The sequence below is a fragment of the Balaenoptera borealis genome, assembly GCF_965194805.1.
Source record: "Balaenoptera borealis genome assembly, chromosome: 14".
Taxonomy (NCBI): domain Eukaryota; kingdom Metazoa; phylum Chordata; class Mammalia; order Artiodactyla; family Balaenopteridae; genus Balaenoptera; species Balaenoptera borealis.
Genome location: NC_138875.1, coordinates 14,756,391 through 14,770,562, shown reverse-complemented (window position 1 = coordinate 14,770,562; position 14,172 = coordinate 14,756,391). Strand labels below are relative to the sequence as shown.

The following is a 14,172-nucleotide window of genomic DNA, read 5'->3' as shown; positions in this document are numbered from 1 at the left end:
CTGTGAAAACAAAGAAACAAACCAAAAAATAAATGAAGGGAGAAACATGTCCCAGTGAGTTTATAATATCTTCCCGAAGAAGAGGAAAAAAGGAGTGAAAAGCCTGGTACAGTGGTGGCCAGGGATAGCCTGCAGAGACCCTTCTGCAGGTGAAGGGAACCTCCCACTGATCTGGTCTCTGAAGGACCAGTGCCAACTCTGAATCCCAGAACGACTGGGTAATTGAAAGGTGTGACTATTAGGTCAAGGACAGTACTGTTCATTGGCACCACACCTGAAACACATGATAAGCAACCCTCTTGGGCCACATTCTGTCTTTTGCTGCTCTAGAGTTTCCATCCCCTTGTGATTACAATAATCAAATTAAGATCTGGCATCCCCCATTTCCTCCATCCTTAGGTTAAATTAATCCAGATAGCCTTGATTCATAAAGTTCCCTGAAATTTTCAATCAACTTCCGCACTATGGTGCTTCCTGCCAAGTGATGTGTGCCCTGCTATTCATTTTCTGACCACTCACTGATATTTGTGACTTGTTTTAAAAAATGATAGACCACTGTGAAGGGTCTATATTGAAGTCTTTCTGGCTAATTGATCATTCTTCCTCTTAATGAGTAACTTTTTCTAAAATCAGAGCTGCCTGGTTTATAAATCCCCAGTTGGCAGTGTTTCCCAGTCCAGCGGTACTGATGGACAACCTCTGCTAACTAGGCTTCTTAGGAACTTCCTCCTGGCAACCTGTTTACTCTTATTTTGAAGGTAATGATAAAGCATTTCAGTGTATCCACAAATAGAAGGATAAGTGTAATCGTTAACAAACCCATTTCAGGAAATTACTGACTTAAATGAAATAAACTCATCTCAACTGGACCATTTTCCACACCCCTGGACACCAATTTGTGTATGTGTATTCAGTAGTGTCCTTTAGAATTTTCTGTGCATATTCTTCCATATTTTGCTTTAAAAGTGAAGGCCTCCTTAATATTCAGTATTTAACTTTATTTCAGTCTCTCTGAATTTGATCATCTTCCTTTTATTTAAAGTAATTACATAAAGGCGAGACCCTGTTTTCAAATGTTTACAATAAAATGCATTATGTAGCAGAACATCTAAATACAAAACGTAGCAATATAATGCAGGACCAATTACCACAGTGTCAAAATGAATACATCAAGCAAAAATGGGCCTCCCTATGACGTCAGTTGACGCCGCCTCTGTGCTAACGGAGGAGATGGGAAGGTGATCAGTCCATCGGTGCTTCTTGAGTATGGTTATGGGTTGTTGACCCTTCTGCTTTTACTTTAGGGAAGCATTTTAATAAAAGGGCAGTTAAGCCAGGATCTTATCTAAGTACAGCCCTCTATCGCACTTGGCCACGTGTGTGTGTGTGTGTGCTGACATGCCTCTTGCTTTGTCTCATGCATTTCCTGCAATCGCATTGGCTCTCACTGATGCCTCAGAGGGTTGATCCTACCCTTTCTGCTGCCGAAAGTACACAGCAGTAGGCAGTTTCAGCATGTTTCTGCCAGGCGCTAAAGTTTACTTTCCCTGGCGGCTGGGGCTCCAGCTCTCTAGTTTGATATGTAGGCAGGTCATCCTGAGTCAGAGAAACCTTCACTCCAACCAGGAATGATAGAAAGACTATTCTGAAGGGACATTAGCTCTGGACAGAAAAGGGTGAGTATGCTTAGACCTTACTAAAGTCACTGACCCCAGGTGGGTGCTGGGCTGGTCACTTTCCCTCTGGGGTAAGGGAGGTGTTGGCATTTCAAATTCATCTCCTGATGATTGGGAAGGTACAGTTTAGAAGTAGAGCTCTTCACAGAGCTACTTCTTAGTGTAACTAGGAAAAAAAATAACTCAAAAGGCAACCATTTATGGAAAATTATGGGGAAATGATTTAGCTGTACTACTGAGAGTTTTCAGTAAATATTCAGTATTTTCAGCCTCTTAGTCGGTATTGGTTCTTTGCCTCTGCAGAGGATCTTCCTTGAAATGAATACATTTTGAGAAAATTATCCCTTGATATCATGTGCCCCATTCTATTCCATACAGCTTGTTAACAGAAGAGTCTGTACTCTACTTCTGCACCCCTTCGTCTCCCATTCTATTTCTATGTTTCCACAGGAGATCCAAAACATCTGGTATCTGCTTCAATATTTTACTGCAAATTGGCTCTTCCTCTCATGTTTTCTATTTTTTCATCATTTCATCGAAACTTTAGTCATCTTTGCAGTTCTATTCTCAAATGAAATACACTAGATTTCTAGTTGGAAAATTTTCTGAACATCGCTTCAGTTCTTCCTTTACTGAAATGATTGACAACTTGTTCCTTAAAACTCAGCCCTCCCTCGGCTTCAGTCATATCATTCTAGTTTTTCTTTCACCCCTGTGATAATGACTTCATGACCTATTCTTTGTACACTAACCCCTTAAATACTGCTATTAACAGGGCATCCAGTCTTAGCTTTTTTTTCCTTCCATTTTTGCATATTCCTTCATTTTTTTCATAAAATATCTATTGAGCGCTTCTTATAGACATGCTCCATTCTAGGTGCTAGAGGGAAGGCACTGGATATATTTTAATGATATGGCCAATTATATATCCTGATGGATCCAAAAAGGGGTGTAAGACAAGAGAACTTAGTGGTGACTCCGGAGATTTTGCTCTGATCAAGTGGAAGGATCGAGTTGCCATTGTTTGATGTGGGCAAAGCAGTGAAAGGAGAGGTTTTGGGTGGAAAAACCAGGGGTTCGAAATAGACTCGTAAGTTTAGGATCTGCTATGGTTTGTGTCCCCCTAAAATTCATATGGTGGAGTCCTAATGTGGAGGTATTTGGAAATGGGGGTCTTTGGGAGGTAAATGGGTCATGAGGGTGGAGCTCCCATGATGGGATTTTTGTCCTTATAAAGAGAGGAAGAGGGCTAGTTCTTTCTCTCCCTTCATGTGATGATGATATAGCTAGAAAGAAGCCATCTGCAACCAGAAGAATCTTCTCACCAGGAACTGAACTGGCTGGCTCCTTTATCTTGGACTTCCCAGCCTCCAGAACTTTGAGAAGTAAATGTTGTTTAAGCCACACAGTCTATGGTAATTTATTATAGCAGCCTGAACTAAGACAGAATTTGTTTTAGAAATCCAAGTATAGACATTCAGAAGTGATAGTTGAAGTGATCTAAATTGAAGATATACATTTGGGAGTCTTCAGAATAGTGATAGTATTCAGTGCTTTGATACTGGTTGAAATGACCAAAGAGAAGAGAACAGTACAAAGCACCAAGCTATGGAGGATTCTGCTCCATAGGTTTTTTGGGGGAAAAAAGGAGGAATCTGCAAAGGAGACTGAGAAGATACTTTTGAGGTAGGAGGAAAACCAAGGATTTTGTTGTCCTGTGAACCAAATACAGTAAGGAAGAGGAAGTGACTTACAAGTTAAAGTTGTGTTGGTCTAAATAAAATAAGAATGAAACTGATCATTGGATTTAGTCATTGGAAGCATCTTGGTCATGTTAGCAAGAGCAGTTTTAGTACAAGTGTTGAGGATGAAGGCTCCACCTGAATGAGGTTAGGAGACAATGGGAGGAAGGAATTGCAGGCTGTAAGACGTATTGAGGGATCACTCATGTTCTTATCTTCCACTATCTCTCTCTACATGCTCACAGCTATCACATTTATATGTATTTCCTTTGATGGAGTACTATTCAGCCATAAAAAAGAATGAGATAATGCCATTTGCAGCAACATGGATGGACCTAGAGATTATCATACTAAGAGAAGTAAGTCAGACAAAGACAAACATCATATGATATCACTTACATGTGGAATCTAAAAAAAATGATACAAATGAACTTATTTATAAAACAGAAATAGACTCAAAGACATAGAAAATAGATTTATGGTTACCAAAGTGGAAAGAGTGGGGGGAGAGACGGATAAATTAGGAGTTTGGGATTAACAGGTATACACTACTATGTATAAAATAGATAAGCAAAAAAGACCTACTGTTTGGCACATGGAACTATATTCAATATCTTGTAATAACCTATAATGGAAAAGAATCTGAACTAAATCACTTTGCTGTACACCTGAAACTAACACAACGTTGTAAATCAACTATACTTCAGTTATTGATAAAAAATTTATGTGTATATCCCAGGCTTCTCTGAGCCTGGTTTTTATGCAGGTTTCTCAAAAAAAGCCCACCAAACCCAGATAAATCAATCATGTCCTTGTCTTCCTATTTTGCCCAACAAGAATTATAAATACGCTGAAGTCAGTTTTCTTTCCATCCTGCTCCATTGTACACACAGAAAGGCCCAACCATTTGTGTCAGGCATCATACACTGATCTTTTTTCAAAATCTCATTTATTTCATTTCATTTTGGAGTGAAAGCACAATGTGACTGAACTTTTGAGTTTCTGTTCCCAGGAGAACGATGAAATGATGAAAACATAAAGAGAGTAAAAAGAAGTCAGATTTGTGTCAATGAACCCTTTTGTTTCAGCCACATTGAGTTTTAGGTGAAAATAAGACATTGATGTAGAAAATGGAGATGTGATGGCTTAGAGAGGAAGATTAGAGGTAGGGCAGAGATGAAAGTGTATAGATTTTCTTTTTGATACTGACAGTAAGTAGCTAACAGCTATAGCTAGTAGGTTCAAATTATAACCAGAGCACAATTTTCCACATTACGTAAATCATCCTGTGTAAACAAAATCACAAAAAAAATTACTCTCAAGCCTTCTTGCTTTCTTCCTGAATGAACGAACTCAGTAAAAATATGAATATTGCATGTTCTCAAATGAAATCTCCAGGATATTGTGAGATTTATAGAAAACCCACATGCGTTGTTTTTAATGGGGCCATTTTGAAACTTCAGCATTACAAATAAAATACATTTTAAATTAAGGAGTTAAACTTTTCACAGATAAAATTTTAGCATAAGTGTTTTTTTCCCTCAAGTGAAATTATGACCAAATTTATTGTTATATTTTCACTTTTAAATTTTATTCAATGATGGTTTGAATTTAAAAGTGAAATTTCTCACACTGTTTTGAACTTTAGGTTTAGAAATCAGACCATAATAGTGTCATTTGCAGCTGAGCCCCATACAAAACCTCATTGAATTGTTCACTAATTAAGTTGCTGAAATTTTCCATTTGGCTCTATTTGAGGGGCTTCCAGGGTCTCCTGTCAGTGAAAACACAGTTAATAATTGTAAACTCTGATTTACTAATTTCATTAACCCAGGACCCAATTCAACCATGACTATCATAGATCAAAGCTTTTCTTTTTTTTCCCCCTGAAGTGGCAGCATTCAATCGTGCTAGGACTCCTTTATTTGTTCCATGCAAATATAGTTTTGCATGTTCCCTCTCAGTAAGCACATTACAAAATAAATGCATTATATTCATTTAATGTTCATGTAATATTGAATACATACGAAAGGTTATATGTCATATATTAATAAGCTTGAAGCATGAAGTATACATTAAACCCATTATTCAACACAGGAATTACAACATTACTGAAGCCATTGAAACAATGTGTGTCTTCCTACCCAGTTCCACCCACTAACTGCCTTGAATTATTTTGGAGTGTTCAGACTTTCCTTATACTTAAAATAATAAACATAGGGATTTATTTTTACTTGTTAGAAATAAATGAAATGGTGAAAACAGATTTGAATGGATTCCTGTCTCTCCATGCTAGGAAAGTGAGGCTATCCAAGTGAGTATCACCATTTAACTTCCTCTGGAGTCTAAGTTCTGTCAACCTTTTGAGTGTAGTTTGAATAATAGATACCTATAGTGACAAGCAGTATAGTACTAGATCCTTTCAATGGATTGTCTAATTTTACATTACCTAATATTTGTCATTAGCTATATGATGAGATGATGGATATTATCTTCATTTCAAAGGTTAGATTATAGATGCTCAGGATATTTGTCCAAAGTTCTAGAGCTGGGAAATCTGAGACTTGAACCCAATATTCCTCTAGTCCAAACGCTATGCTCTTTCTACTCTTAAGCACATAGCTTTGATCAATACATGATAAACTAATAATTGAGCATCAAGGTGTGACTATAAATTAATCAGTTATGGTTCTTTTTCAAGGGTTTACATTTAATATCAACATCAGCTGAGATAATGTTATTCTTGTACTAACACTTCAATTGATGGCCTAAAATTTAATGAGTATCAGTTAGTCTTTGAAGAAATGGGCTGATTGGTTATTTCATGTTTGGCACATTATCTTTCTAATTAGCCTTTTCCAGTATCGAATATGGCACTGCAAATTTTTAAACAGCACTATTGATGATAAAAAAAAAGTATCCTTTTAGAATACAGGTATGCCTGTGTATCTACTATGTTTAAAATATATCCATTTATACCAAAAAATTCTGTCAAATCCAAGGAAATTATTAAATGTAGTTTAAGAAAACATACATAATTAAGCCCAAGACCTAGGTATATTTTCTAATAAGGTTGAAAGATGGCAAAACTAATTTAAGTCTTCATTCATGCATGGGTTTATTCATTTACTTTGTATTCTTAAAAATACCAATAATTACCATTTTTGAGTACCTATATGTACTGGGCACTATCTTGTTGAACTTTAATCGTTGATCTTATAATTGTCTTTTATCCTTTTAAGATTACCGTCAGACAGGTATTGTTATGCACATTTAACAATGAGAAAACTACAGCAAAATCTCACAGCTAAACAGTGATGTAACCATAACTCAATTATAGGTCTATATGATTAGAAACCTGTACTTGTGTACAGAAGGAGGCCCTTAAAATGTGGTAGGGAAATCTGGAGTCAGGAACTGGGTCTCAGGTTTTGATGCTGCCACTGATTTCACATGTGACATTAGACAGTCTCTCTGAGTCTTAGAGGGTTAGATGAGATGATAGCTAAGATCTGTTCTTGCTCAAACCTAACTTCTTGTATGTTTACTCTTTCTCCACAAATCATTGGTAATTTGGCAATGACATTTCCGTCAACCATCTTTCTGTTGTAATGCATCTGTGTGCTTTTTAAAAAATAAAATATCACAATATGTTCATTGTAGCAAATTTACATAATAGAAACACACTCAGTAGAGAAAGTAAACATGCTCCTTAATATTATCACCCAAGAATAATGACTCTGATTGCTCATGAGTTATTGAAAGTAATATGTAGGAGGTACATAAGTAGATTGGGGATACTTTCTTTAGATAGTTGGTATCATACTAAATATTCTGTTTTGTGTATTCCTTGTAACATAAAACAGAAGTCGATATTTATTTACATGTTATTAAATAATTCTTTAAAAATGTTTTAGTAATTTCAAAATATTTAGTTTGGGCAACAAAGACTTTTCTCTGAAGCAGGTGGGGACTATTTGCAGTTTTGCTCTTAGAGTCTAAGTGTTAGGGCAGATGCCGAGTGGACAGAAATGCAAGAGGCAAACCTTGTTCATGCAAGTTATGGTGATTGTTGCACAACTTTTCAAGTCAACAACAGGTCTTGAAAATCACTTATTTCACTAATGAAAAATCATTTCAAATATATTTTTTATTTCATTGAACTTTCTGGTGAAAATTTCAATAAAGGTATCTGATGCTGCTTATCAGATACATTTGGACTGTGTACTCCTGACTAGCATACTGTAAATGCTAACTAACCACCCTTAACAAAATATTAAAGGATAAACACATACATCACAGTATTTATACTAAAGTTTTTAGAGGTTAATTCCTGCCCCTTGGTATAAATTAAAAACTTATGTCCACACACAAATGTTTATAGCAGCTTTATTTACAATTGCCAAAATTTGGAAGCAACCAAGATGTTCTTCAGTAGGCAAATGGATAAATAAACTGTGTTACATCCATACAACGAAATATTATTCAGTACTATAAAGAAATGAGCTACCAAGCCATAAAACTACATGAAGGAATCTTAAATGCATATTACCAAGTGAAAGAAGCCAATCTGAGAAGGTTACATACTGTATGATCCCAACTATAGGACATTCTGGAAAAGGCAAAACTACGGAGACAGTAAAAGAGTTAGTGGTTGCCAGGGGTTAAGGAAAGAGGGACAAATAGGTGGAGCACAGAGGATTTTTCAGGCAGTGAAACTGTTCTGTATGACACTATAATACATGTCATCATTATACATTTTCCAAAACACACAGAATGTACAACACCTAGGAATGAGCTCTAATGTAAACTGTGGACTTTGAGTGATAATGTGGTATCCTTCTGGGAGAATATTGGTTTTACTGGAGAAATAGGAAGTAACGTAATAGAGGACTATTTGGGGAACAGGAAAAACTGAGTAAGACACGGTCTTAGCACTTAAAAGAAACGGAAGCATAATATTGTTCCCTGGGCGCATAGGGGAAGGTGGCAGGGCACACAGGTTCATGACTAACACTCACCCCATCCCTGTAAACTGCTCCGGGAGGAGGTGTGAAAGTCAGGATGAAGGAGACTGATTTCCTTTCAGTGGGAGAAGTGGGCTGGTTCTAAATGGACAAGCAGCATCTGAAATGACACTGGACAGAGAAATAGAATGGACTGAAGGACAGACACCACAGAAGATGGGGCATGCTACTAGGTCTCTTCTGTGTCTCCAATCTCTGGAATTCCTCACAATCACTACGTGAAAGAACGAGCAGGAAAAATAGCAAGGACAAAAACACCATCTGTGTCCTGCTACAACTTTGGTTCCATTATTTTAGTCTGTGTTTAAATCCTCACACTTATTTTTACTTCAGAATAGAGGCATTGCAGTGAATCAGGCTTCAGTATCACCTTTCATGTGTAAGCTTTAACTTTACTGATTACGTACTTTAAAGTAATATTTCCACATAAATGTTGAAAGTGTTTCTCAGGACTTGCTATCAATATGTAAAACACTTGTATTTGAATTAAGCAGTACCTTTGCGTGTTATCCCTGCCCATGAGCATTTGAGGAGACTATAAATTAAATCAAAGGATAGTTTACTGGTAATCCTCAGCCTAATATATTTTCTCTCTTAAAGTACACACAAATTGGAAAGTACAGATTTTATTGTTCAGTAGCCAAATCAATGGGATTATTTTGGAGCAAAGCAAGTATTTACTCTCTAAAATATAGTTGTGGAAGGCTAATTTATGTTATGATGTCTTCTGGGGTTCAAGTAGTGCCTTTTTCCCTATTCATAATGTTCCAGCACAGGAAGTTGCCTTATTTTAGATTTTTACAAATATTACCTGAAAAAACTCATGCTATAGATTTAGTTTTCAAAGCTAAAATCTTTGATAGTGAGTATTTAAACTCCAGTTCAAAAAATAAGCAATAAGTAAACAAGTCACCTCCATGTGAAAAGTGAAAGAACTCAATATGAATTGTGTAGTTTTTTAGGGAGTAGAAGCCAGATCTCAGTGGCGCATCACCTTTTCTGGACATTTCAGCAGACTCTGGGTCCCTGGTTAAAGGGGCAGAAAGACCTTATACTCTGTTTTTATTAGTGGTGGCTGGAAATGGTTTGGTATCAGGAAGTTTAGCTTGCCATGTTAACTTAGTTTTCCCAGGCCACTCTAATCCCCATAGCTGCTGTTTTTCTCTCTCAAACTGAATTGCCTGCTTGGAATATCAGACTCTTTGCTTGGGCAAATTAATCTCTCTGTCTTTGAGAAACACTCATGGTTTTCTGAGTCAAAAATATCCCTTTTTTAAAAGTAACTGTTTTTCTCCCAATAGAAGCTTCATTTCTATTTCTGCACAAGCAGAATGAGCAAGTTTTATTAAATTACTTGAAATTTCAGCTTTTTTTTTTTAATGATTAAGCATCTGTTCTTCAATATTTCTCCCCTAAATGCTAGAATCAAATCTCTACACTTCAATGTTGTATAGTGTAATATAAGAAACCATTTATTAGAATATATTTAACAAAGCTGTGATTTCCATGTTACTAAAACAAGCAAAGTGTCAAATCCTTGTGAATAACAAGAAAGAAATACTGTTAAACTCTTCATAAGGACTTTTTTCTTTTTTATAAATCCATAGTGCCTACACCTGTAATATGGATTAACATTTTACAGCCAAAAAGTAGCATGACATTAAAAATACACAGATACTGGGCACTTTCTCACATCAGAAATCATAAACTTAAATTTATACAACAGAATTTCTCAACCTTACACAGAAGAAAAAGCTGTTGCCGAAACACACTGTTCAAGTTGTATGTATGAGAAGGAGAAAGTCTCTTATGTTTGTGTTTAGCATCTCATCTGGCCCCGTTTAGTATCTGCTAGACAAATCACAGAGGCCACCTAGAGGATAGCAACAGATGATCTCTTTGAAGGTTTTCCTCAGTTCTTGGCTCCGGAGTGCATATATTAGAGGATCAATGATGGAATTACACATGATCAGGATGAGATACAAGTTAAAGTGAGACATGAAGCACACACAGTATGGATTCTGGGGACAAGAGATGTAGAATATTAAGTGGAGGAAGAAGGGGGCCCAGCAGACAACAAAGACCCCAATCAATATGGTCAAGGTAATCGCCCCCTTCATGTTGGCACCTTGGCGGATGGTGCCAGTGCCTGGGAGGACGGCGATCCTCTTAATGTGAAGTCTGGCCATGAGGAACATGTGGACATAGAGAGAAGCCATGAGAGCCAGCATGGCAAAGAACACGGTGATGAGGCAGATGATAACGGCGCTGCTATCTGAGTAAACGATGAACAGAATGCCCGACACCGTGCAAGCTGCCCAGATGCAACTGATGATGATCGCGACCCGCTTAACCGTCATGATGTTATGGTACTGGAGGGCATAAAAGATCGTAAAATACCTGTCCACAGCAATCGAAAGCAGGCTGCAAATTGATGCAAGCAAGGAGCTACAGATCACCGAGTCAATGACATTGTCAATATTCACTGTGAAACCTTGTGCGTCCGTGTCCGTGCTGTTTAGTAGGGTGATGACAATGGTTTCTGACCCGTTGGAAACGCTCACCAACATATCAGCCACAGCCAGGCTGCAGATGAAAAAGTACATGGGTGAATGCAGATTCTTGTTCTTGGCTATTGCCACAATCACCAGAATATTCTCCAACAAGCTTATGACACCCAGAGTCACAAACACCTCAGGAGAGACAAAAAGTTGCTCGTAGCACCCTCCGTCCGAGTAGCCTTTTGCAAGGGACTCACTGGCATTGCTGTGCAGTCCGTAGGTGCTGTGGTTCCAGAAGTGGAGAGAAGTGTGCATTCCATGGTGATGGGTAGAGTTCATCCTGCACCAAGTGGATTCAAATCCCCTCTGGATTGACTTAACCTCCTGGGTCAGGTAGCGTCAGCGATTTTCTCCACGTCTTTACGTGTCTGAAAGTTACAAGGCTGAGACTGGCATGCCTGCTGTGAATAAATGTCACATGCTCCGAAGCTTGAAATGGAGTTTTTAGTCTCTTTCAGGTCCGACTCTGATCAGCATCATTTTGAAATCTTAGGCTTCAAGATGCTCATGCAGTCGAGTCTGCTGTTTGCTTTTTTGTTCTCACTTCCACTTTAACTTGAGTCGCATGCATTCAGGTCTTTTCAAAATAATTTGCCTAGTAGCTGCTGTGCTACTGGGAGACAGATCTGTGTGCACATGCTCACATCAGCTGCCTCTCGGACGTATCAGTTCCCAACCTGAAGCTTTGCTTTGACTGTTAGTAGCTGCTGCTGATTTTTATGGTGTGTGAAGGGAAAAAAAAATGTTCAGAGTGCCTCCTTCTCTGCTTCCTCTGGACCAATCCAAGTCCAGTGGAGTCTGTGAGACACCGATGATGTTCCAGAGATGCAAACTGCAGGCAACGTTGATTCAGATGCAGAAGGCTGTGGAATCGGGAAGCGAGCAGGATGTGAGAGACTGAATTTCCCTTTTCAAGTTTTTAAGGGAAACAGCTTGGTTCCCAGAGGACATTCTTTGATATCACAACAAGTAATCTTGAGGCACCCAGGTTTATTCCTATTTAAAGGAAGAGTGTGTGTGTGTGTGTGTGTGTGTGTGTGTGTGTGTGTGTGTGTTCCTGAAATAGATACACTGCCTTTTTGGCCAGGACATTGAATTTATTTACCCTCTCAATTTCTTTGAATTAAGAACAAACGCAGTAGTGCTTCAATTTAAAATAGCTGAAACACAGGGAGAATATGTAATAATACAGGAGACTATGCTGTGTATGGAAGGAATAGATAGGTAGTTACAATTTATCACAAGCCTCAAGAAGGAGTGCATTTCTTATGCACTAATATTGGATATTTCTCCGTAGAATTTCTTTTATCATAGCTGGGAAAGTTTTATTTTCATTCACGATATTTAAAAACAATATAGTATTAATGTAAACTATGTTTGCTCTGAACTCAGAAAGAAAAAGATCAATAACTAGGCAATACTCAGGTTTTTTTTAAAGAATTATTAAGGTATAATTGATATACAAAAGTTGCACATATTTAAGATATACATTTTAATGAGTTTGGACATTTACATATATCCATGATACCATCATCACAATCAAGGTACTAAGCATATTCATTACCTCCAAAAATTTCCTTGTATTCTTTTGTGTTTCCTTTTTTGTGTGGTAATACACTTAAGGTGAGATCTACCCTCGTAATATATTTTAAAGTGCACAATACTATATTATGAACTATAGGCATTGTGTTGTACAGCAGATCTCTAGAACTTGTTCATCTTGCATAACTGAAACTTTATAGCCATTGGGCAGCAATTCCTTAACAGTGGTCTTGGCAGTGATTTCTTGGAATTGACACCAAAATTACAGGCAACAAAACCCAAAATAGACAAGTGGGATTACAACAAACTAAAAAACTTCTGAACAGCAAAGGAGACAATCAACAGAGTGAAAAGGCAATCTACAAAATGGGAGAAAATATTTGCAAACCATCTATCTGATAAGGGGTTAATATACAAAATATGTAACGGAATAACAAAGAACTGAATAGCAAAAAAACTAAATAACCCAATTTAAAAATAGGCAAAGGGCTTGAACAGACATTTCTGCAAAGAAGACATAGGAATGGCCACACAAAAAGGCGCTCAACCACACTCATCATCAGGGAAATGCAGATCAAAACCACAATGAAGGATCACCTCACACCTGTTAGGATGGCTATTATCTAAAAAATAAAAGATAACAAGCATTGGCTAAGATGTGGAGAATTCTGAACTCAGTTTTTCGTTTTTTGTTATTTTTTAAGGCAGCTTATCTACTTCATTAATCCAAGGCTTTCTAAATTAAACCCACACATACCTTGGTAACTTTACTTATGCAAGCCAAGATGAGTGGAGGCTAGTTATATATCAGAGTTTCTGAATGTTTTGCGTAAGCTAAGTTTGAAAGATTGTGAGAAAGTTACTTTTCAAATTTAAACTCCAGGTTATGACATTTTCTATAGTGTTTTTCCTTGCTATGACTATTCTTGGTTTTAGCTCTATATAATTTGTGACTACTGACAGTAGGGACAATAAAAAATAATTATTTCAAAGTTAATTTTAAGTCTTCAGTTATTTAGGTAAGGGCTTTATCTTCTTCCCTTTTGCGACAGAGGCAATGTTAAATATTATTCCTGAGCATTGAGTTAAATGAACATCTTCCATCCATCCCTGAAATTGAGTGGGACTAAATTCTAACTAACGGAATGCCAGTACAAGTGAGAGCATTGTTATCTCCTTTGTGAGAGTCTACACGTTTTCCCTCTGGTCTCCTCGTGGATGACTGCAGAATGTCTTTGAAGCCTCATGTTATAGATATCAGAACCATATCATGAAGGAGCCTGGGTCTCTGAATAACTGCACAGAACACAACTCACATCTCCAACTCCCTCCACACCCTGGCCCACCAACTACATTGAACTGTGATACAAGCAAGTGATAAATATTACTGTTAAGCTGCTGAAATATTGATGTTTACCTGTCACAGCAGCTAGCATAAATTACCTTGACTTTGAAACTTTTTAATGGAGCTGTTTACAAGCAGCAAACCCAAATTACATGAAAATCCTTTCTCCCATTTTGGATTTGCATGAGTAGTGAAGTACCTAATAAGCAAGCAATAGGGAAGAAATCTGTTGAAATGTTTAAGCATCAGATAGTCAACTCTGTATAACCTTCTTCCTGA

At 37.4% G+C, this 14,172-nt stretch overlaps 1 protein-coding gene and 1 long non-coding RNA gene across 2 annotated transcripts in view; one reads left to right on the top strand and one right to left on the bottom strand.

The window, feature by feature from the left end:
* LOC309610319 overlaps positions 1–14,172 on the top strand; it is a 131,609-nt gene that overhangs the window by 23,301 nt on the left and 94,136 nt on the right. The window lies entirely within an intron of this gene.
* MC4R (melanocortin 4 receptor) overlaps positions 1–14,172 on the bottom strand; it is a 32,347-nt gene extending 18,175 nt beyond the window's left edge. Inside the window, exon 1 of the mRNA XM_082352998.1 lies at positions 1–14,172. This exon is cut by the window's left edge and continues 18,175 nt beyond it. Coding sequence (XP_082209124.1) covers positions 10,287–11,285 — 999 coding nt within the window. The 5' untranslated portion in view covers positions 11,286–14,172 and the 3' untranslated portion in view covers positions 1–10,286.